The sequence below is a fragment of the Lithobates pipiens genome, unplaced genomic scaffold (assembly GCF_037356315.1).
Source record: "Lithobates pipiens isolate NorthernLeopardFrog02 unplaced genomic scaffold, aLitPip1_a1.2 Scaffold_7, whole genome shotgun sequence".
Taxonomy (NCBI): domain Eukaryota; kingdom Metazoa; phylum Chordata; class Amphibia; order Anura; family Ranidae; genus Lithobates; species Lithobates pipiens.
In genome coordinates, this window is record NW_027507892.1 from 4,297,142 (window position 1) to 4,322,990 (window position 25,849).

At 47.4% G+C, this 25,849-nt stretch overlaps 2 protein-coding genes across 3 annotated transcripts in view; one reads left to right on the plus strand and one right to left on the minus strand.

Moving 5' to 3' along the window:
• The window catches only part of LOC143959308 (pyroglutamyl-peptidase 1-like protein), a 72,857-nt gene extending 67,224 nt beyond the window's left edge, over nt 1–5,633 (minus strand). The window contains exons 1-2 of the mRNA XM_077467999.1: nt 5,570–5,633; nt 3,955–4,007 (exon numbers count right to left, since the gene is read on the minus strand). Coding sequence (XP_077324125.1) covers nt 3,955–4,007; nt 5,570–5,603 — 87 coding nt within the window. The 5' untranslated portion in view covers nt 5,604–5,633. The remainder of the gene's footprint in view (nt 1–3,954; nt 4,008–5,569) is intronic.
• A 10,057-nt stretch (nt 5,634–15,690) lies between these two features.
• Nucleotides 15,691–25,849, plus strand: part of LOC143959309 (protein FAM169B-like) — an 89,605-nt gene continuing 79,446 nt past the window's right edge. The window contains exon 1 of one of the 2 annotated variants that reach the window (XM_077468000.1): nt 15,691–15,844. The gene's annotated coding sequence lies outside the window, so the exon portion shown is untranslated. The remainder of the gene's footprint in view (nt 15,845–25,849) is intronic. The other variant, XM_077468001.1, reaches the window with a different exon arrangement.

Here is a 25,849-nt window from a genome sequence, read left to right on the forward strand (position 1 = left end):
TGGTCCGATCGGACATACTCCGATCATGTGTAGAGAATTCCGATCGGACAAAGTGCCACGCATGCTCAGATCAAATTCCTACACCAAAACTATTGGCTACTAGCCTGAACGTAGTCCCGTCGTAATGACATAAAGTCATCACGTTCTGAACAATCAGATTTTCTGACAACTTGGTCCGACCGTGCGTATGCAACAGTTTCGGACACAATCCGTCGGACAAAATCTGTCGGACAAAATCCAACGGATTTGGTTGGCAGAATGTCCGACCGTGTGTACAGGGGCTAAGAGGATCTAATCTTTTATCGCCTATGGGAGCAGTGAGCCGCACCATTGGATTGTTACTCTTGGGCGAACCGGCGCAAAAGGTAAGCTCAAGAAACACTGACGGATGGCGGGAGGGGGCTGTCTCTGCAAGCCAGCGACTCACAACCTGCTCGGAGTGCTTTCATGAGACAGCAATACAATAATAAAATCAGCCATAACCCCCAGTAAAACCACTTTAAAGCCGCAAAGTACAGTGTATATATACATATTGCCATCCTGAAGTGGTTAATATCTATATGTGGTAAAAGATTTAAGAATTATGCAGTCAGAGTAAAATGGATTGGCCATTGTTTTTCTAGAACACCTACTAAATGGCTGCTCTTTCTTAAGAATAGAGAATTCTTATGCCACGTACACACGACCGTTTTTTCCATCAGAATAAACTCTGACGGTCTTTCCGACGGAGTTTCACTGAAACGGACCTGCCTACACACAATCACACAAAAATCTGTTCGTTTAGAACGCGATGACATATGACGGGACTAGAAAAAGGAAGTTCAATAGCCAGTAGCCAATAGTTGCCCTTGCGTTGTTTTTGGTCTGTCGGACTAGCATACAGACAAACGGTTTTCCCCATAGGAATTGATTCCGTCGGAAAGATTTAAAAAAAATTCTATTTCTAGGTCCGTCTGAATTTTTGAAAAAGAATGTCAGATAAAGCCCCACACACGATTGGAATATCCGATGAAATTATTCGGTCTGACCTTTTCTGACAAAGTCCGACCCTGTGTACGCGGCATTAGGCCCCTTTCAAACGGCGGGTCTGATCAGGTCCTCCTGTCAGTTTTTCAGGTGGACCTGATCGGATGGTCCGTTCAACTCTATGGACAGGCGGGTGTAAAGCGACTTGTGCCTGTTTATACCCGCCCACCTCCGGGGCCCGACCTGGTCTGTTCAATAAAAAAAACGGAAGAGGAATTAAATCGAAGGGAAGTTGGGTGGGTCGAATCGTAGGGTAGTCGGTGTGTACGTCGCTGTCCATTTACACCCAACTACCCTCAGATTCAATCCACCCAACTACCCTTCTATTCGATCCCCCTTCTGTTTTATTTAGCAGACCGGATTGGACCTGGAGGTAGGTGATCTCCTGCTGATCCGAGCTGAGCGGGAGGATGACAGGTCCGTGTACGCTCAGCCAACCATAGAGCAGAGCAGGCTCTGCCCGTGTCCGCTCTACAGAAACTGAGCGTACATGGTCCTGTCATCCAAGCGCTCTGCTCCGATCGGCAGGGGACCACCTGTTGATTGGGACGGAGTCCACGCCATCTAGAAGGAGCCTTCGAATGACACTAAGTGCCCCGTTCATGCTGGCATGCGGTGCAGGAAACCTGAGTTCCCTGTATTGCATTCACAATGCGCTGTGTTTGCGATCTGCAGCGGGCGCCAGTGTATAAGTAACAACAGTCCAAACGCAGATAGCAAACACAGTGAATTTGTCTGCAGGGAATCGCACGATACCAAAATACCATGGGACCCTGTTGCAGTGTGTTTTTAAAAGTAGGGGCCGTTGTTGGCCTTGTGTGATGTCCACTGTATGTTACCTGTTTTTCACTTTTAATTTAAAAAAAAATTTTTTTTTTAATTGTTAGTTATTAAAAAAAAAAAAAAAAAAAAAAATAGTGCATGCGCTACTTTTGGAACAATGCAGTGTGATTTCAGCTCATTCAAATGAATGGGCTAAAAACGCACTGCACTCAAATCGCACAGGAATCACACATGACTGCGCGCGCGTTCCTGTGTGATTCCTGGTGTGAACCGGCCCTTAACCACTTCAATACCGGGCATTTTCACCCCCTTCCCGCCCAGGCCAATTTTCAGCTTTCAGCGATGTAACATTTTAAATGACAATTGCGCGGTCGTGCAACACTGTACCCAAACGAAATTTGTATCATTTTTATCCCCACAAATAGAGCTTTCTTTTGGTGGCATTTGATCATCTCTGCGTTTTTTATTTAATTTTATTGCTTTAATAAATATCCCAATTTTTTTTTTTTTTAACGATTTTTTCCCTCAGTTTAGGCTGATATGTATTCTTCTTCATATTTTTGGTAAAACAGAAAATCACAATAAGCGTTTATTGATTGGTTTGCGCAAAAGTTATAGTGCCTACAAAATAGATTATTGATTTATGGCATTTTTATTATTATTTATTCTTTTTACTAGTAATGGCGGTGATCTGCAATTTTTATCATGACTGTGACATTGCGGCGGATAGATTGGATACTTTTGACACTATTTTGGGACCACTGACATCTATACAGTGATCAGTGCTATAAATATGCACTGATTACTGTATAACTGGCAGGGAAGGGGTTAACACTAGGGGGCGATCAAGGGGTTAAATGTGTTACCTAGGGAGTGATTCTAACTGTGGGGGGGATGGGACTGACTTGGGGAGGAGACCGATCAGTGTTCTTATATAGCAGGAACACAGGTTCTGTCTCATTTCCCCTGACAGGATGTGGATGTGTGTGTGTTTACCACGTTGTTTAAACACACAGATCCACATTCCTGCTCTGTCACAATGGATCGCGGGTGCCCGGTGGACATTGCGGCCGCCAGGCAAGTGTATGGACTCCTCGGTGACACAGCGGTGCGAGTGCGCCCCCTATACTGCCGGAAAGCCGAGGACGTCATACGACACCTGCCCAGGATGGGAGATCCCATCTGCAGACGTCATATGACAATGGGCGGGTATTGAAGTGGTTAAAGTGGTTGTAAACCTCAGACATGAAATATGAACAAAGCATACCTCTCTTGTCCCAATTAAGAGCACAACATTTCATTTCTGGCTGCTGCTTTGTTACTCTGCGATCAACATGAGTCACTTCTGACAAGTTTTCCTGACACCATGAGAAAAATTGTGATGGGAGGGAGCTCCAGCACACAGCCTGTGATTGACAGCCTCAGCTCTGTTCCTGTGTGCTGTGTGAAGGGGGGGGGGGGGAGACTGCAGATAAACAGGTACAACTTATGGAGGAGGATTTGTTTCATCTATAAGCATCCCCTGAGGCCAGTCACTTCATTGGGTATATGAAGGGTTTACAACCACTTTAAAGTGGGGTGCCCCCTAAAAAAAAAAATACAATACAAATACTGCAGCTGCTGACTTTTAATAATCGGACACTTACCTGTCCCAGGGTCCAGTGATGCGCGGCAATGAAGCCCCCCCCCCCCCTCGTTCCCCGCTCCGCTCGCGGCACCCTCATTCTTACTGTGGGCACCCGGCTGTGGCTTCACAGCCGGGCACCCACTGCACATGCGCGAGCAGCGCAGGGCGCCGTGATACGCAGCAGTCATCTGGGACACGTGACAGGTCCCAGATGACTGTGCGCCACGAGGGGAAGTGATGTCACCAGCCCGGGCAAGGAAGAAGGCAGACTACGAGGGACCCCTAGCAACAGGCATTTAGAGGTGAGTAAAAAATTATTATTTTTTCCAATTCTTATTTATTTTTTTATTTTTTTAAGAATTTAAAACTATTTTTTATTTTTTGGTGGCAACACCACTTTAAGGTTTTCTCCAATTGGGTATATATCCCAATAGTACCAAAATAATTTTATGTAACTTTAACAAAAATAATTCCGTGCTGTAACTTGTTATAGTGTGTCAGGAGGTACCCAAACTTACCTTTACTGCTTCCCAGCTGGAATTCACAAGATAGTTTCTGTAAGGACCAAAACCTTCCAAAAAAAAAGAGATTATAATAACTATAATTCTAGAAATACCAATATGCCTAACTGAATACTGGATCAGCTTGCTTTTTTCATTTTTTTAAAAAAAATGTATTTATCAACTGGATCAGCTTGCTTAACCAATTGACCTCCAGAAGATTTACCCCCCCCCCCACTTTATGATTAGGCCATTTTTTGTGATATGGCACTGCGTTACTTTAACTGACAATTACGCGGTCATGCAACGCTGTACCCAAATAATCTTTGTGTCATTTTTTCCAACAAATAGAGCTTTCTTTTGGTGGTATTTGATCACCCCTGGATTTTTTACTTTGTGTGCTATAAACAAAAAAAGATTAACAATTTTGAAAAAAAAAATTCCAATATGCTTTACTTTCTGCTATAAAATATATCCAATGCTATTAGTAAGGGAAGTGATGAATTTTATTCCTTGTCAGAATGGAACTTTGCATCGTTTACATAGAGTCCCGTTCTGTGTCTCTGCCTGATAATCGTCAGGTTCCTGGTGGAGATCCGGCGCCCGGCACTCACAGAGCAGCTTCAGCTGTAAAGAAAATTTTTACCAAAAATTTGCCTAAATTTATTAAGAAAGTTGTATTTTTTACAATTTTTTTCTTAGCCCTTGTACACACGGTCGGAAATTCCGACAACCAAATCCATCGGAGTAATTCCGACGGATTAATTCCGGAAGAGGTCCGGAAGTGATGTTGCATACACACGGTCGGACTAGGTTGTCGGAAAATCCCATTGGACATAATGTGATGACGTTATTTCGTTACGACGGGACTACGTTCAGGCTAGTAGCCAATAGCTTTGGTCTAGGAATTTGATCTGAGCATGCGTGGCACTTTGTCCGTCGGAGTAGGCTACACATGATCGGAGTATGTCCGATCGGAGCATTTTGTCGGAAAATTTTACCGGCAAGTTGGAAAAGTTTGTCCGTCGGATATTCCGACGGAAACAGTCTGATGCAGACCACACACAGTCGGAATATTCGACAAAACGCTCCGATAGGAAACATTCCGTCGGAATCTCCGACCGTGTGTACAAGGGCTAAGATATGTTTTATAGCCTATTGCAGTGATGGCGAACCTTGGCACCCCAGATGTTTTGGAACTACATTTCCCATGATGCTCAAGTGCCAAGGTTCGCCATCACTGGCCTATTGCGATTTTCTTTTTTTACCAAAAACATGTAGACAAATATATATCGGCCTACACTTTTTATTTATTTTTGGGGGATATATATTATAGCAGAAAGTAAAAAAAATTTTTTTTTTCAAACTTTTCGCTCTTTTTTTATTTATAGCGCAAAAAAATTAATAAAAAAAAAAATGCAGAGGTGATCAAATACCACCAAAAGAAAGCTCTATTTGTGGGGAAAAGGACATCATTTTATTTGGATACAGTGTAGCATTGACCACGCAATTGTCAGTTATAGTAACGCAGCGCCGTGTCGCAAAACATGGCTGGGTCATGAAGGGGCGGTAAACTTTCCGGAGATGAAGTGGTTAAACTACAGTGTGGTTAGAAGACTATAAAGAATCTTACCTGTGACAATGATCAGATTTGAATTGGATGCCATTTATCAGGCTGCTGGAAGAGCCTGTACAGCGGAAAAATAATTGATCAATACTTGAAGATTATTTTCAGTACAGTCAAGATAATTTAGTGAATGTTGATATCTGTCCTAAACATACTAGATAAAAAAAGAAAAGTTAGCTTCTACTATTGGGGACAACTGACTTATGTGAATGTGGATTTTCCAATGTGGCACAAAAAATATAAAAAGAAAAAAAGAAACCATGCAGATGCTTCTGCAGACATTCTCTGCCAGGTGTCACTGTAACGATATCACGTACTGGACACATGTAAAGCTGTAGCTACTGGCCATGTTGTTTGAGAACCTTAGGCAGGGCCGTTTTTAATATTGATTGGACCCGGGGGCAAAAAATTTCTTGACCCCCCCCCCCCCCCCCCATGCAATTTCCCTCTCCACCTGTTCTGAGACATACAATAAATAGCAGCTAGACTTAAAGTCAATTCACTGTGCCAGATCAGGCAGCAATTGCAATTGGTTGCCAGTGGTTACAGCATTTCATTACTGCTTAATGACTGGTTGCTAGAGGTTACAGCACACTTTACGGCTCACTGATTAGTTGCTAGAGGTTACAGCAAATCATTTCTGTTTGTTAATTGGTTGCTAGAGATTACTGTACAGTAATACTGCTCACTGAATGGTTGCTAGAGGTTACAGCACATAATCTCATTAATGCAGGGGGGGGGGAGTGATATACATATGACTGCCACCGTTATTTACACATCAATGCCGTCAGCCACAGCTATTTATTTAGTAATACCGCCATCTTTTACATATGAATGCCAGTTATTTACATGTAAACACAGGGTCTGCAGGTGAGTCATCTGTACACAACAATAGGGCAGAGTTGGGCAGCAGTAGTACCAGCACTTCACACAGAGATATCGGGACACAGCACAGGACTAAAACTTCAAGGGACAAGGGAATTTAAACTGAGACAGTTGGCAAGTATGGGGCAGCTGCTTTGGGCCCCACAACAATGACAGGGCCCAGGGCAGCTGCCCCTTTTGTCCTGCCTTAAAGACGGCCCTGACCTTAGGGCAGCCATGACAGCTTGGCTAACAGTGTAACATTGCACTAGAACTCCCTCCTCCCTTATGTTCAGGAATTCGTAGGCTTTATACAGTGCCTTGCGAAAGTATTCGGCCCCTTTGAACGTTTCAACCTTTTGCCACATTTCAGGTTTCAAACATAAAGATATAAAATTTTAATTTTTTGTGAAGAATCACAAACAAGTGGGACACAATTGTGAAGTGGAACGAAATCTATTGGATATTTTAAACTTTTTTAGCAAATAAAAAACTGAAAAGTGGTGCGTGCAAAATTATTCGGCCCCTTTACTTTCAGTGCAGCAAACTCACTCTAGAAGTTCAGCGAGGATCTCTGAATGATCCAATGTTGTCCTAAATGACTGATGGTGATAAATAGAATCCACCTGTGTGTAATCAAGTCTCTGTATAAATGCACCTGCTCTGTGATAGTCTCAGGGTTCTGTTGAAAGCGCAGAGAGCATCATGAAGACCAAGGAACACACCAGGCAGGTCCGTAATACTGTTGTGGAGAAGTTTAAAGCCGGATTTGGATACAAAAAGATTTCCCAAGCTTTAAACATCCCAAGGAGCATTGTGCAAGCGATCATTTTGAAATGGAAGGAGTATCAGACCACTGCAAATCTACCAAGACCTGGCCGTCCCTCTAAACTTTCAGCTCAGACAAGGAGAAGACTGATCAGAGATGCAGCCAAGAGGTCCATGATCACTCTGGATGAACTGCAGAGAACTACACCTGAGGTGGGAGAGTCTGTCCATAGGACAAAAATCAGTCGTACACTGCACAAATCTGCCCTTTATGGAAGAGTGGCAAGAAGAAAGCCATTTCTCAAAGATATCCACAAAAAGTCTCGTCTGAAGTTTGCCACAAGCCACCTGGGAGACACACCAAACATGTGGAAGAAGGTGCTCTGGTCAGATGAAACCAAAATCCAACTTTTTGCCCACAATGCAAAACGATATGTTTGGCGTAAAAGCAACACAGCTCATCACCCTCAACACACCATCCCCACTGTCAAACATGGTGGTGGCAGCATCATGGTTTGGGCCTGCTTTTCTTCAGCAGGGACAGAGAATATGGTAAAATTGAGGGGAAGATGGATGCAGCCAAATACAGGACCATTCTGGATGAAAACCTGTTGGAGTCTGCAAAAGACCTGAAACTTGGACGGAGATTTATCTTCAAACAAGACAATGATCCCAAACATTCAGCAAAATCTACAAAGGAATGGTTCACAAATAAACGTATCCAGGTGTTAGAATGGCCAAGTCAAAGTCCAGACCTGAATCCAATCAAGAATCTGTGGAAAGAGCTGAAAACTGCTGTTCACAAACGCTCTCCATCCAACCTCACTGAGCTCGAGCTGTTTTGCAAGGAAGAATGGGCAAGAATTTCAGTCTCTCGATGTGCAAAACTGATAGAGACATACCCCAAGCGACTTGCAGCTGTAATCGCAGCAAAAGGTGGCTCTACAAAGTATTAACGCAAGGGGGCCGATTAATTTTGCACGCACCACTTTTCATTTTTTTATTAGTTAAAAAAGTTTCAAAAATCCAATAGATTTCGTTCCACTTCACAATTGTGTCCCACTTGTTGGTGATTCTTCACAAAAAATAAAAATGTTATATCTTTATGTTTGAAGCCTGAAATGTGGCAAAAGGTTGAAAAGTTCAAGGGGGCCGAATACTTTCGCAAGGCACTGTACTTCAAAAGAGCTGTTATCTCAAAATCAGGGGTGGACTGACAACTCATGGGGCCCCCGGGCAATCAGAGATTATGGGGCCACACAGTAGACACAAACACACACACACACACACACACACACACACAGTATACAATCACACAGTATACACAGACATGTTTCTATTGGCTGAGAAGGTACTGGAGAGGCGGGGCAGCTATAATCTCAGGATTTTTAGACCAAAAGGATGTCTGTAAGGGACATTTCAGAGACAGATGTAAAAAAAAAACACAATTTTTTACATACTGTCCCTGGTTTTATTGAGGCTGGCAACCCTGATGGGGCCCCCTAGTGGCATGGGGCCTTCGGCAAGTGCGTGAGTGGTCCGATGGTCAGTCCACCCCTGCTCAACATAGAGAAAGCAGGACCAGGCTAGGTCTGAAAAAACAGCTAATGTCGGCCTGGCAGGATGTCCAGGCCTATCGTAAAACTGTCACCCTCTCAATTCAGAGAACCAGCAGATACCGGTCGTAAATACCTTAGTGCACATAAAGCTTAAACAGTGGAATAAGTATGAAATTTCAGCATAACTTCCAAAATAATAACAGCACAGCCATAATATGGATATATTTAGTTTCCTCAGATAAGTTGTAACATTTCAAGTCCAGACACCTCTATGTCAGGTCATATGGGAAACCACTGGTACCCCTTATTCCTCCTAGGTAAACTAGGCCTTGAAGACCTGGCATGTGTGTCTTAGTTTTGAAGCAAATGTCACACTGAACAATAATATGGATATTCGCAGTCTGTAAACAGTAGACATGCGGAGATATGAATATGTATCACAAAGTGTACCTGGGACATGGCCATGAGTATAGACACCTCCCAGCAACCAACCCCTAAACAAGATGACCAGACGGTTGGTCACTGGTCGCTGTAAACACCCCTTTGATCTGACAGAAAGGAGGACATGCCAAGACAACGGGCAGTCCTCCTTTTGCCCTGTGCACACGACCGGTTTTCCCGTCGGAATAAACTCTGAAGGTTTTTCCGATGGTATTCTGACAGAATTCCGCTGAGACTGTCTTGCGTACACACGATCACACCAAATTCCGACCGTCAAGAACGTGGTGACGTACAACACGTACGACTGTACTAGAAACAAGAAGTTTAATAGCCAGTAGCTAATAGCTTCCGTCTCGTGCATGCTTCAGAGCATGCGTTGTTTTTGGTACGTCAGAACAGCATACAGAGCATACAGAGTTTTTTCCGATAGGAATTGATTCCGCGTAAACATGTTCTCTTTCTAGGTCCGTCAGAATTTTTGACGTAAAAAGTCTGATGGGGCATACACACGATCGGAATATACGATGAAAAGGTTCCGTCTGACTTTTTCTGTCAGACAGTCCGCTCGTGTGTACACGGTATTTTACCATCCAAGCAGTGACATCTGCCAAGTTTGAGAACCAATTACCCAGCTCATCGGTCGATGCAAAACTCACAACGCAAAACTGTGAAACGCGTAGAAGCTATGGGAGACATACTTTATTTAAGGAATAGCCAGGAACAGGTCAGCTGAGTGGAGGGAGGAGAGTACCACCTGCGGAACATCATTGGCTTGCCCGATCACCTTTCAGGTACTTCAGCCACCTCCCTCTCTATCACTCTCCTCTTTCGAAGCACACTGCATTCGTCTTTTCACTCCAATTTCTCTAAGGATAGCTGTGATCTACAGGCCCCCTGGACCAGTATCAACATTTCTTGATGACTTCTCTGCCTGGCTACCCTACTTTCTTTCTTCTGAAATCCCCACAATCATTCTCTGGGACTTCAACACCCCTATTAATACTAATGCCGCGTACACACGATCAAACAATCGGGTGGAAAAGTCCGGCAAACTCAAGTCCGCCGGACAATCCCCCCGTGTGTAGCCTCCGGCGGACTTTTTTTACCCAAAAGTACGGCGGACTTAGAAAGTAGTTTTGCACTCCAATCTTCCCGCTGGACTTGCATTTCAGCGGGCAAACCGGCCGTGCGTATGCCAGTCCGCCGTACTTTTGAAATGAACGGACTTTTCCCGCCCGTAGAAAAGTCCGCTCATTTTGAGCGGGTCTCCAGGTAGGCGGGGCCCGCGAAGGATGCGTCGCTGGCCCCACCACTTGGTATGGACTTAAAGAGGAACCCCAACGCCGAAAAAAATCGGCGTGGGGGTCCCCCCCAGGTCCACATCAGACCCTTGACCGAGCACGCTACCCGGCTGGCCAGGAAAGGGGGGGATGAGCGAGCAGCCCCCCTCCTGAGCCGTACCAGGCCGCGTGCCCTCAACATGGGGGGGTGCTTTATAAGTCGCCGCGCGTCGCGTCGGTGCCATTGTGAGCGGAGGAATCGACGAGGCAACATCTGAAGAGAAGAACAGAAGGCGGCGACAGCGGCGACAGAAGACCGGGCCACCGCCTGTAAAAGAGCTAGAAGAAGGCGCGGTGGCCCAGCAGAAGAACCGAAGAAGGGGACAAGACCCCCGAAGTCGGAAGAAGAGGGCGGCGGCGAGGAAGAAAGCCGGACTCCTCCGCTAGCAAAAGAGCTAGAAGAAGATAGCGGAGGAGTCCGGCGAGAAGACCCCCGAAGACGGAAGACCCCCGGAGCTGTGCAATAAACTATTTTAACCCTTGTGTGTTGTGTTTTTTTTTACTTTATTTTACAGGTGAATGGATAGGGGTACATTGTACCCCATACTCATTCACATAGGGTGGGGGCCGGTATCCGGGGGCCCCCTTATTAAAGGGGGTTCCCGGATTCCGATAAGCCCCCCGCCCGCAGACCCCGACAACCAACGGCCAGGGTTGTCGGGAAGAGGCCCTTGTCCCCATCAACATGGGGACAAGGTGCTTTGGGGTGGGGGGGCCGCAGCCCCCCTTCCCCAAGCACCCCCCCATGTTGAGGGCACGCGGCCTGGTACGGCTCAGGAGGGGGGGGCGCTCGCTCGTCCCCCCCTTTCCTGGCCGGCCGGGTAGCGTGCTCGGACAAGGGTCTGATGTGGACCTGGGGGGGACCCCCACGCCGATTTTTTTTGCCGTTGGGGTTCCCCTTAAAGTCTATACCAGGTGGCGGGGCCAGCGACGCATCCTTCGCGGGCCCCGCCTACCTGGAGACGTGCTCAAAATGATCGGACTTTCCTCCGCGTGTGTGTGGGCGAGTCCGTTTATTTTAAAAGTACAGCGGATAGTCCGGCGGACTTAGTACGCCATATTAGTCCGCTGAAAAAGTGCCGTGTGTGGGCAAGTAGCCCGTTCGGAAAGTCCGGCGGCTAAGTCTTATCGCGGCATAACACTCCTGCCCCTTCCAAACTTCTCAGCCTAACCTCCTCCTTTGACCTGAAGCAGTGGATACATGCTCCGACTCACTCTGAAGGCAATATCCTTGACCTTGTTTTCTCTCACCTTTGCACTCCATGCAACCTCTCTAACTATCCATTCCCTCTCTCTGATCACCACCTTATTAGTTTCACTCTCTCCCTCTCCTTCACCTCCTCTCCCTCCAACCGCATTAAAGTTACCCGCAGAAACCTACGTCATCTCAACCCTTCACTTCTCTACTCTACTGTCGACAATCTCTACGACAAAATCTCACCCCTATCCTGCACCAACCTAGCCACTTCTGTCTACAACACTTCACTTCTAGCCTCACTGGACTCACTGGCCCCCCTCACTACACACAGAATCAAGCCCCGACCCCTTCAACCTTGGCAAACAGATGTTACTAGAAGTCTGAAAAAACGTAGTCGTGCTCATGAACGCCTGTGGCATAAGACCAAGTCTCAGAAAGATTTCAACCAATATAAATCTGCTCTCCAAAAATACAATTCCAGCCTCCTCTCTACCAAGCAGACCTATTTTATCATTCTCATTAGCAACCTATCATCCTGTCCCCATCAACTCTTCTCTACCTTCAACTCTCTACTTCGTCCTCCACCGCCTCCACCCGCCAACTCACTCACTGCCCAGGAGATTGCCAATCACTTCAAACAGAAGATTGATACAATTTGCGCAGAAATCTCTACTGTTCTGATACCCTCCACACTTTACACATCATGCCCACAGGCACAATCATTACTTCCCTCTTTCAACCCCACCACTATAGACGAAGTTGCTAAACTACTTGGTAATGTCCACCTTACCACCTGCCCTCTGGATCCTGTTCCCTTACAAATGCTACGTTCACCCTCTGGCTCTATACTACACTCTCTAACCCACATCTTCAATCTCTCCCTCTCTTCTGGCATCTTTCCCAACTCTCTAAAACATGCACTTGTCAAACCCATACTTAAAAATCCCTCACTGGACCCATCCAATCCTAACAACCTACGCCCCATCTCCTTGCTCCCCTTCTTATCTAAACTCCTTGAACGTCTGGTCTACAACCGACTGAGTGTCCACCTCGCTGATAATGGCCTGCTTGATCCCCTTCAGTCTGCATTTCGTCCTCAACACTCCACAGAAACTGCTCTCCTAAAACTAACAAATGATCTACTAACGGCCAAAACCAATCGACATTATTCGGTACTCCTCCTCCTGGACCTCTCTGCTGCCTTTGACACGGTTGACCACCTCCTCCTCCTCAAAATACTCCACACCTTTGGTCTACGTGACTGTACTCTTCGCTGGTTCTCTTCCTACTTATCTAACCGCACCTTTACCGTTTCTTAAAACTCTACTTCCTCCTCTCCTCTTCCTTTCTCTGTTGGGGTCCCCCCAGGTTCTGTTCTTGGACCGCTCCTATTTTCAATCTATACCTCCTCCCTGGGTCAACTGATAGCCTCCCATGGCTTCCAATACCACCTTTACGCTGACGACACCCAAATCTATTTCTCTACCCCTCAGCTCACTCCCTCTGTCTCCTCACGTATCACTAATTTACTATCAGATATATCAGCCTGGATGTCACATCACTTCCTCAAACTCAATCTATCCAAAACCGAACTTGTAATTTTTCCTCCCCCATATGCCCCTTCCCCTGATCTCACTGTCCAAATTGATGGCACAACCATAAACCCATCCCCACATGCCAAGGTTCTAGGTGTAGTCCTGGACTCTGAACTCTCCTTCAAGCAACACATCCAATCACTGTCCAAATCCTGCCGCCTCAACCTCTGCAACATCTCCAAAATACGCCCCTTTCTAACCAATGACACAACAAAGCTCTTAAATCACTCCCTTCTCATTGGCTTACCTCTACATAGTCTATCACCTCTTCAATCCATCATGAATGCTGCTGCCAGATTCATCCACCTTACCAATCGCTCTGTGTCTGCTACTCCTCTCTGTCAATCCCTCCACTGGCTTCCACTCAGCCAAAGAATTAAATTCAAAATACTAACAATTACATACAAAGCCATCCACAACTCTGCCCCCAGCTACATCACTAGCTTGGTCTCTAAATACCAACCTACTCGTCCTCTTCGTTCCTCTCAAGACCTCCTGCTCTCTAGCTCCCTCATCACCTCCTCCCATACTCGCCTCCAGGACTTTTCCAAAGCCTCTCCAATCCTATTGAATGCCCTACCCCAATCTGTCCGCCTATCTCCTACTTTATTAACTTTAAGACGATCCCTGAAAACCCTTCTCTTCAGAGAAGCCTATCCTACCCACACCTAACAACTGTATTTTCATTTTCTCCATCAGCTCATCCCCCACAGTCATTACCTTTTTTGTTTCAACTTGACCCTCCCTTCTAGATTGTAAACTCTAACGAGCAGGGCCCTCTAGTCCCTCCTGTATTGATTTGTATTGTAAGTGTACTGTCTGCCCTCATGTTGTAAAGCGCTGCGCAAACTGTTGGCGCTATATAAATCCTGAATAATAATAATAATGTAGAGTTCAGGGGTCAGCAGTGACACAGGGGTCAGTATTAAGTGACATAGAGTTCAGGGGTCAGCAGTAAGTGTAGTGACACAGAGTTCAGGGGGTCAGGAGTAAGTGACACAGGGGTCAGTAGTAAGTGATGTAAAGTTCATGGGTTAGGAGTAAGTGACGTCGAGTTCAGGGGTCAGCAGTAAGTGATGTAGAGTTCAGGGGTCAGCAGTAAGTGACGTCGAGTTCAGGGGTCAGCAGTAAGTGACCTTGAGTTCAGGGGTCAGCAGTAAGTGACGTAGAGTTCAGGGGTCAGCAGTAAGTTACGTAGAGTTCAGGGGTCAGCAGTAAGTGACGTCGAGTTCAGGGGTCAGCAGTAAGTGACGTAGGGTTCAGGGGTCAGCAGTAAGTGACGTCGAGTTCAGGGGTCAGCAGTAAGTGATGTCGAGCTCAGGGGTCAGCAGTAAGTGACGTAGAGTTCAGGGGTCAGCAGTAAGTGACGTCGAGTTCAGGGGTCAGCAGTAAGTGATGTCGAGCTCAGGGGTCAGCAGTAAGTGACGTAGAGTTCAGGGGTCAGCAGTAAGTGACATGGAGTTCAGGGGTCAGCAGTAAGCAACACAGGGGTCAGTAGAAGATGATGCAGAGGTCAAGGGTCAGTAGTGACACAGAGTTCAGGGGTCAGGAGCAAGTGACACAGGGGTCAGTAGTAAGTGATGGAAAGTTCAGGGGTCAGTAGTAAGTGACAGAGAGTTCAAGGGTCAGCAGTGATGTATTCAGGGGTCAGTAGTAAGTTACATAGAGTTCAGGGGTCATTAGTACATGACAGAGGGGTCAGTAGTAAGTGACGTTGACTTCAGGGGTCAGGAGTAAGTGACACAGAGGTCAGTAGAAGATGATGCAGAGGTTAAGGGTCAGTGGTAAGTGACGTAAAGTTCAGGGGTCAGCAATAAGGGACAGAGGGGTCAGTAGATGATGCAGAGGTCAAGGGTCAGTAGTGACGTAGGGTTCAGGGGTCAGTGGCATAGCTCCCAACTGCCCCTGATTTGGAGCAATGTCCTTCTGTCCCTCATTCCTCCTCATTTGTCCCTCATTTTGGTCTGATCCATATAGATGTATATAAAATGCACTTTTTTATCTTTAAAAAACTGTTTCCCAGTGCTGAACTCTTCATCCAAATTCTAAATTGCTGCATTTGTACATTTTAACAGCCAATATAAATGAATAATAGTGGTAAAAAAAGTCTCTTGTAGATTTAACTTTTTTTTTTTTTCTTTATTCTCCTTTAAAGGGCGTGGCAAGGGGCATGTCCTGTTCCCGCATACATTTTCTAGTAGGTGTCCCTCATTGCCCTCTCACAATGTTGGGACTCGGTGTGCGGTGACCTTTTCAGCAGGTGACCCAACGAGCAAGAATTGACACAGCCCTCCCCTCAGCAGAGGGCGGGAGCACACAACCTCCAGGTTGTCCAAGGACAGAATCTCCACACGTTTACTTGGGATTCGCGGCAGCCAATAGCAGTCCGGGGCTTAGCGTTCAGCCGGGGGGCGGGGCGAGGTTGGACCAGTCCGAGGTCACAATACCCAGTAGACTCCGCCCTCACCCCCCCGGAAGTGGCGATCCCTATGGCGAGGTTCCCCAGGTACATCGAGGTATCTGAGAGAGGAGTTCTGATATTGGTGTCCGGGTGGCGCTTCTTCCTGTGTGTGTATATGTGTGCGCCCCAGGGTCAGGCGGCCCCGTGTGACCCGGGACTTGTAGTTCCACAACAGGTGGATGAGTGACGCCTGAGCTGGCTGGATGTCCCGGGTGTACACGGCGCATGCGCGGCTCAGGTTGTAGTGTCTCTATGTGTGCCCCCTGTCATGTGTCCCCCCCCTCCTTACCTGACATGGGGGGACCCTACAAGGATCCTTCCCACCATTTCACTTCACTTTAAGCCTGCCAGAGCCGGAATCACACACACAATGCACGTTTTAGGCCTGAAGATTAGCAACCCCCCCCCCCCCAATTTTTATATATATATATATATATACACACACATATATAATATATATATATTTTTTAAAGCAGATTCCTGTAGAAAAACATGGTGGTCTTTTCCATTTTTATTTTTTTATAATTTTTTTTATTTTTATATAATGTCGCAATATTTTCACAGTTTACGAAATGCAAAATTTCAGCAATAAAAATCCACAAAAGTTATAATTAGGGCACAAATTGCCCAGTTTTTTTTTATTATAAAAGACGAGACTACGCCGAATAAATAGATACCCGACATGCCAAGGCTTAACCACCTGACCTCCGGAAGATTTACTCCCCCCTCCTCTTCATGACCAGGCCATGTTTTTTGCGATACGGCACCGCGTTACTTTAACTGACAATTGCGCGGTCGTGCGACAATGTGCCCAAATACAATTTATACCCTCCCCCCCCAACCCCACAAATAGAGCTTTCTTTTGGTGGTATTTGATCTCCTCTGCGGTTTTATTTTTTGCGCCATAAACCAAAAAAATAAACCCCCCCCTCAAAAAAAAAAAATTATTTACTTTCTGCTATAAAATTTAAAAAAAATCAAATTTCTTCATCAGTTTAGGCCAATATGTATTCCACTACATATTTTTGGTAACAAAAAAAAAAAAAATCCTGTATACTGATTGGGTTACGCAAAAGCTGTAGCGTCTACAAACTGTGGGCTAGATGTATTTATTTATTTTTTTACTAGTGATGGCGACGATCAGCGACTTATAGCGGGACTGTGATATTGCGGCGGCAAATCTGACACTTTGTGGGGACCAGCGACACTAATACAGCGATGAACAATGTAAAAAAAAAAAAAATGCACTGTCACTGTACTAATGACACTGGCTGGGGAGGGATTAAACACCTAGGGTGATCAAAGGGTTAAAGGAGCTGTAAATCCTTGGGGTTTTTCACCTTAATGTAATCTATGCAATAAGACCCCTTTCGCACTGGAGGCGCTTTGCAGGCGCTACAGCGCAAAAAATAGCGCCTGCAAATCTCCTCTGAAAGAGCCGCTGCTGTGTCTCCAATGAGAAAGCCCCCGGGGGCTCTCACACTGGAGCGGTGCACTGCCAGGACCCTAAAAAAAAGTCCTGCTAGCAGCATCTTTGGAGCGGTGTATAAACCACACCTGCCCATTGAAATCAAAGTCCTGCTGTTTGTGTAAGTGGACGCGGCAGGACTCGGGAGCGCGCCCGCATGTGTGCTCCCTTCGAATGCGGCTGTTGCAATACTTTATGCCACACCACATTTGTGCAGCTGTCTTACAAGCGCATTTTTTTTTTTAGAAAAAAAAATACACTTTTTTAATAAAAAAAAGAAAAGACAACAGTAACGTTAGCCCAAATGTAATTTTTAATTTTGTGAAAGATGATGTTATGCCGAGTAAATTGATACCCAACATGTCTTGCTTCAAAATTGCGCCCGCTCATGGAATGGCAACAAACTTTGGCACTTCAAAATCTCCACTGGCGACATTTAAAAAATGTCTACAGGTTACCAGTTTTGAGTTGCTCTCGCTCTGACAATCGCGGAGATACCTCACATGTGTGGTTTGAACACCGTTTTCATATGCGGGCGCGACTTAGGTGTGCGTTCACTTCTGCACATGAGCTCGAAGGGACGGGGCACTTAAATTCTTTTTTTTTTTCTTATTTTACTTTTTATTTTCATATTTTCACCTTTAAAAAAAACGAAACAAAAAACTGTTGGGTCACTTTTACTCCTATTGCAAGGAATGTAAACATGACTTGTAATTAGGGATGCACCGAATGGGTTTTTTGATGCCAAAACTAATACAGAAAATATATATTCCTTGATATCGAAAACCGAAACACCACTAATACCGAAAGTGACTATTTTTAAAAATATTTTTATACAGGACATGGTACAGGAGATGGTCAGAGACTGGGGACATGTTACTAGAGATGGTCAGAGCCTGGGGACATGATACTAGAGATGGTCACAGACTACAGACGTGATACAAGAGATGGTCGCAGACTGCAGACGTGATACAAGAGATGGTCAGAGACTGTGGACGTGATACAAGAGATGGTCAGAGACTGGGGACATGGTACTAGAGATGGTCAGAGACTGCGGACATGATACAAGAGATGGTCAGAGACTGGGGACATGGTACTAGAGATGGTCAGAGACTGCGAACATGATACAAGAGATGGTCAGAGACTGGGGACATGATACTAGAGATGGTCAGAGACTGGGGACATGATACTAGAGATGGTCACAGACTGCAGACATGATACTAGAGATGGTCGCAGACTACAGACGTGATACAAGAGATGGTCGCAGACTGCAGACGTGATACAAGAGATGGTCAGAGACTGTGGACGTGATACAAGAGATGGTCAGAGACTGGGGACATGGTACTAGAGATGGTCAGAGACTGGGGACATGATACTAGAGATGGTCAGAGACTGGGGACATGATACTAGAGATGGTCTGAGACTGGGGACATGATACTAGAGATGGTCTGAGACTGGGGACATGATACTAGAGATGGTCTGAGACTGGGAACATGATATTAGAGATGGTCACAGACTGCAGACATGATACAAGAGATGGTCACAGACTGCAGACGTGATACAAGAGATGGTCACAGACTGCAGACGTGATACAAGAGATGGTCAGAGACTGTGGACGTGATACAAGAGATGGTCAGAGACTGGGGACATGATACTAGAGATGGTCAGAGACTGGGGACATGATACTAGAGATGGTCAGAGACTGGGGACATGATACTAGAGATGGTCAGAGACTGGGGACATGATACTAGAGATGGTCAGAGACTGGGGACATGATACTAGAGATGGTCAGAGACTGGGGACATGATACTAGAGATGGTCTGAGACTGGGGACATGATACTAGAGATGGTCAGAGACTGGGGACATGATACTAGAGATGGTCTGAGACTGGGGACATGATACTAGATATGGTCAGAGACTGGGGACATGATACTAGAGATGGTCAGAGACTCGGGACATGGTACTAGAGATGGTCAGAGACTGCTGACATGGTACTAGAGATGGTCAGAGACTGGGGACATGGTACAGGAGACACTCAGAGACTGCAGAGATGGTACAGGAGATCATCAGAGACTGGGGACATGGTACAGGAGATAAATGCAGCCTCACCAGTGCCTGTCAGATGCAGCTTGACTGTGTCCCCATTGCAGCCAGTGAATGGAGAGGAGAGCCACTGCCGCCTGTTTGATTACAGCGGCGGGAACATCACAGCTTTAATTTCAATAGCTGTGTGTTCTCCGCTGTGTGCTGTCACATACAGCCCCTCCCTCTTGTCCGGGCACTTTGATTGGCAGATCCCCGTCACATGTGTGGTTTGAACACCATTTTCATATGTGGGCGCGACTTAGGTGTGCGTTCACTTCTGCACATGAGCTCGAAGGGACGGGGCGCTTAAATCTTTTTTTTCTTATTTTACTTTTTATTTTCATATTTTTACACTGTTCCTTTAAAAAAACTAAAAACTGTTGGGTCACTTTTATTCCTATTGCAAGGAATGTAAACATGACTTGTAATTAGGGATGCACCGAATGGGTTTTTTGATGCCAAAACTAATACCGAAAATATATATTCCTTGATCCCGAAAACCGAAACACCACTGATACCGAAAGTGACTATTTTTAAAAATATTTTTTATACAGGACATGGTACAGGAGATGGTCAGAGACTGGGGACATGGTACTAGAGATGGTCAGAGACTGGGGACATGATACTAGAGAAGGTCAGAGACTGAGGACATGATACTAGAGATGGTCAGAGACTGGGGACATGGTACTAGAGATGGTCAGAGACTGGTGACATGATACTAGAGATGGTCAGAGACTGGGGACAGGGTACTAGAGATGGTCAGAGACTGGGGACATGGTACTAGAGATGGTCAGAGACTGGGGACATGGTACTAGAGATGGTCAGAGACTGGGGACATGGTACTAGAGATGGTCAGAGACTGGGGACATGGTACTAGAGATGGTCAGAGACTGGGGACATGGTACTAGAGATGGTCAGAGACTGGGGACATGATACTAGAGATGGTCTGAGACTGGGGACATGATACTAGAGATGGTCAGAGACTGGGGACATGATACTAGAGATGGTCAGAGACTGGGGACATGATACTAGAGATGGTCAGAGACTGGGGACATGGTACTAGAGATGGTCAGAGACTGGGGACATGGTACTAGAGATGGTCAGAGACTGGGGACATGGTACTAGAGATGGTCAGAGACTGGGAACATGATACTAGAGATGGTCTGAGACTGGGGACATGATACTAGAGATGGTCTGAGACTGGGGACATGGTACTAGAGATGGTCAGAGACTGGGGACATGATACTAGAGATGGTCTGAGACTGGGGACATGATACTAGAGATGGTCTGAGACTGGGGACATGGTACTAGAGATGGTCAGAGACTGGGGACATGATACTAGAGATGGTCAGAGACTGGGGACATGGTACTAGAGATGGTCAGAGACTGGGGACAGGGTACTAGAGATGATCAGAGACTGAGGACATGGTACTAGAGATGGTCAGAGACTGGGGACAGGGTACTAGAGATGGTCAGAGACTGGGGACAGGGTACTAGAGATGGTCAGAGACTGGGGACATGGTACAGGAGATAAATGCAGCCTCACCAGTGCCTGTCAGATGCAGCTTGCCTGTGTCCCCATTGCAGCCAGTGAATGGAGAGGAGAGCCACTGCCGCCTGTTTGATTACAGCGCCGGGAACATCACAGCTTTAATTTCAATAGCTGTGTGTTCTCCGCTGCGTGCTGTCACATACAGCCCCTCCCTCTTGTCCGGGCACTTTGATTGGTAGATCCCCCGTCCAATCCTGGGACGGGTGATTGGTCTATCAAAGTGCCCGGACATGGGGGAGGGGTTGTATGTGACAGCACGCAGCGGAGAACACACAGCTATTGAAATTAAAGCTGTGATGTTGCCGGCGCTGTAATCAAACAGGCGGCTGCTCTCCTCTCTTCTATGATATAGGAAGCCCCCCTGATAAGCGGCACCAGGCCCTACCCCATTTTCGTGTGTTAGTGTTGGGAAGAATTCTCTTTTGGCTTTTTGCCGAAAGGGCCATTTTCGGCCGATATGTTCCGGCGCAGAAATGCCGGTGCATCCCTACTTGTAATAGGAAAAAAAAGCGTGACGGAAGTGATGTCGCTTTCGACATCCAACGTTATGGAGTCGAATGGGGTCCATCTTCACTCGCTCCGCTCCATACTACTGAGAGGACAGCATCTGATTGTCTCTGCCATTACCGGCAGGTCCGGTAAGTGGTGGAGATAACTGGGGCGCGGCGGGAGGGAGGGATGGGGATATCTCTCCTGCCGCCCATAAAAGTGATCTTGCAGCGAATCTGCCGCAGAGACCACTTTTATCCTAAAGAGGACCACCCGCCGTTGAAGGAAAATACCGGGGTTATGACTTCTATCTGCTGCCTTAACTCCGGTATTCTACGTCAAAGTAACGACGTTCAGCTACGGCGGTTTTGCGGTAAGCGGTTAAGAGGGAGTGACAGGGGGCGTGTCCTATGCCTAAATACTTTTGCTTAGGGATGCACCGAATGGGTTTTTTGGTGCCGAAACCGATACCGAAAATGAAAAATACACTAGGCCGAAAACCGAAACCGATACCGAAACAGCACCGATACCGAAAATGACTGTTTTTAAAAAATATTTTTATACAGGAGGTGGTCAGAGACTGGGGACATGGTACAGGAGGTGGTCAGAGACTGGGGACATGGTACAGGAGGTGGTCAGAGACTGGGGACATGGTACAGGAGGTGGTCAGAGACTGGGGACATGGTACAGGAGGTGGTCAGAGACTGGGGACATGGTACAGGAGGTGGTCAGAGACTGGGGACATGGTACAGGAGGTGGTCAGAGACTGGGGACATGGTACAGGAGGTGGTCAGAGACTGGGGACATGGTACAGGAGGTGGTCAGAGACTGGGGACATGGTACAGGAGGTGGTCAGAGACTGCATGCATGGTACAGGAGGTGGTCAGAGACTGCATGCATGGTACAGGAGGTGGTCAGAGACTGGGGACATGGTACAGGAGGTGGTCAGAGACTGGGGACATGGTACAGGAGGTGGTCAGAGACTGCATGCATGGTACAGGAGGTGGTCAGAGACTGCATGCATGGTACAGGAGGTGGTCAGAGACTGCATGCATGGTACAGGAGGTGGTCAGAGACTGCATGCATGGTACAGGAGGTGGTCAGAGACTGCATGCATGGTACAGGAGGTGGTCAGAGACTGGGGACACGGTACAGGAGGTGGTCAGAGACTGGGGACACGGTACAGGAGATGGTCAGAGACTGGGGACACGGTACAGGAGATGGTCAGAGACTGGGGACACGGTACAGGAGATGGTCAGAGACTGGGGACACGGTACAGGAGGTGGTCAGAGACTGGGGACATGGTACAGGAGGTGGTCAGAGACTGCATGCATGGTACAGGAGGTGGTCAGAGACTGCATGCATGGTACAGGAGGTGGTCAGAGACTGCATGCATGGTACAGGAGGTGGTCAGAGACTGCATGCATGGTACAGGAGGTGGTCAGAGACTGCAGGCATGGTACAGGAAGTGGTCAGAGACTGGGGACACGGTACAGGAGGTGGTCAGAGACTGGGGACACGGTACAGGAGATGGTCAGAGACTGGGCACACGGTATAGGAGATGATCAGAGACTGGGGACGTGGTACCGAAGATGGTCAGACTGGGGACATGGTACAGGAGATGGTCAGAGACAGAGGACGTGGTACAGGAGGCATCCCCCATTGCAGCCAGTGTGTCCCCATTGCAGCCAGTGTGTCCCCATTGCAGCCAGTGTGTCTCCATTGCAGCCAGTGTGTCTCCATTGCAGCCAGTGTGTCTCCATTGCAGCCAGTGTGTCCCCATTGCAGCCAGTGTGTCCCCATTGCAGCCAGTGTGTCCCCATTGCAGCCAGTGTGTCCCCATTGCAGCCAGTGTGTCCCCATTGCAGCCAGTGTGTCCCCATTGCAGCCAGTGTGTCCCCATTGCAGCCAGTGTGTCCCCATTGCAGCCAGTGTGTCTCCATTGCAGCCTGTGTGCCATTTTGCAGCCAGCCTGTGCACTGTGTGCAGGGAAGAGAGCCGCCTCCGTCGCCTGTTTGATAACAGCGCCGGGAACATCACAGCTTTCATTTCAATAGCTGTGTGTTCCCGGCCGTGCGCCGTCACACGCAGCCCCTCCCCCTTGTCCGGGCACTTTGATAGACAGATCATCCGTCCAATCCTGCGGATGATCTGTCTATCTAAGTGCCCGGACAAGGGGGAGGGGCTGCGTGTGACGGCGCACGGCCGGGAACACACAGCTATTGAAATGAAAGCTGTGATGTTCCCGGCGCTGTTATCAAAAAGGCGGCGGAGGTGGCTCTCCTGCGCTATGATGGGCATCACCAGGGGCGGGGGGCGGAGCCCCGCCCCCCACCCAGGCCACGCCCCATTTTCGGCTCCATTATCGGCCGTTTTTCTCTTTCGGCAAATTGCCGAAAAGGGCATTTTCGGCCGATATGTTTCGGCGGCCGAAATTTCGGTGCATCACTACTTTTGCTAATAGGTGTTTCTCGTTCCCATCTCAGAAAGTTGGGAGGCATGCGCAGTGCCATTCCCGCGTTCACCAATAAGCACACAAAACATGCGTGGAGCGAGGGTACCAGCACTCGGTTCACACTAGTGCGGGCTGTGCTTTCCTGAGTTTGCTCGGGCACGGCAGCCCATTCATTTGAGTGGGCTGCTGTGCAAGGCGACATGAAACGCACAAAAATGGTGCATTTTTGAAAATGCGGGTCGTATGTAAATTGCGTGGCCTTTTCTGACCATGTGGCTTCCCTGCAGTTCCCCTGCGGGCTGAGATGCGTGGCGGTGCCATTCGGAATGAATGGCAGCCCCCCAATGCGTCTCGCAAGAGCAGTGCAATTCAGGTTCGGGAATCACATTGAATCCCGCAACTGGAATGCCCGGCCTGCACTAGTGTGGACTGAGCCTTACGGGGGGGGGGGGGGGGGGTGCGATCAGGTGGCTGCACAGCCGCTGGATCACTTCCATCTGCCAGCTGACAGTCAACTTGTCAAAATTCCCACTGCTCCCTCGTAAACACGCATATGCATTTTTGCCAAGTTTTTGATGTGTTTGCGATGTGTTTTCTGGTTGCTTGCACCTGTGAATAATGGACATGTGACTTAAGGCACCAAAAACGCAGACGTGCGTTGTTTTTTGATGCGTTTCCCGTTTATTTCAATGGTGAGCTGCATTTTTTTTAATGTGGTTTTCAAAACCGCACTACGGATGCAGCAGGGCCGTTTCACATTATGCCCGCAGCTGAATCGCACAGGAACGCACTGTGCGATTCAAACCACATGCAAAACGCAGTACATTTGCAGCAGACGTCAATAAAAAAAGTTAATGTCACCCCCAAACACAGGTTGCTAACGCGCTGCGTCTGCCGGCAGCGGATCGCATGGTACAGTGTGCCTTTTTAACCACTTCAATACCGCCCATTGTCATATGATGTCCACAGATGGGATCTCCCATCCTAGGTGGGCGTCATATGACGTCTTGGGCTTCCCGGCTGCCTGGGTGGCATGCACGCGCCCCCCCGCCGTGTCACTTGGGACCGGCTGCATGTGACCGGTGTCCGCCGGGTACCCGCGATTGCCCGGTAACCGAGCAGGACCGTGGATCTGTGTGTGTAAACACAGATCCACGTCCTGTCAGAGCAGAGGAGACCGATCGCGTGTTCCCAGTACAGAGAGACACCGATCGGTCTCCTCCCCTTGTGAGTCCCCTCCCCCTACAGTTAGAATCACTCCCTAGGCAGACACACAGTTAACCCTTTGATCACCCCCTAGTGCTGGACCTCCAGCTGTTGCAGAACTACAAGTCCCATGAGGCATAGCAAGAATCTGACAGCCTCAAGCATGACACCCAGAGGCAGAGGCATGATGGGACTTGTAGTTTTGCAACAGCTGGAGGTCCGCTAATTGCATATCCCTGTCCTAGTGTTAACCCCTTCCCTGCCAGTGACATTTATACAGTAATCAGTGCATTTTTATAGCATGGATTGCTGTATAAATGCCAATGGTTCAAAAATGGTGTTAAAAGTGTCCGATTTGTCCGCTGCGATATCGCAGTCACGATAAAAATTGCAGATCGCCGCCATTACTAGAAAATTTTTTTTTAAATGCCATAAAACTTTCCCCAATTTGTAGACGTTATAACTTAGAGTTGCCACCTCATCCCTTTAAAACCGAACACATATGAATTACACGGGTTCTGAGACTAATTTAGTGCAGATGAGGCACCAAGTGAGTTTAACCACTTGGCGCCCACACTACGTCTATTGACGTCATGGGCTTTCGGTGGTTATATCTGAATGATGCCTGAGGCCACAGACATCATTCAGATATCGGCGTTTTCAGCCGGCGATTCCCTGCACCATAAGAATGATCATAGCGGCTATTCCGCCGCTTGATCGTTCTTACGGGCGGCGGGATGGGACGCCCCTCCCGCCGCCCTCCGGTGCTTGTACCGACTCACCGCTTCCATCGGTGAGTCGGTG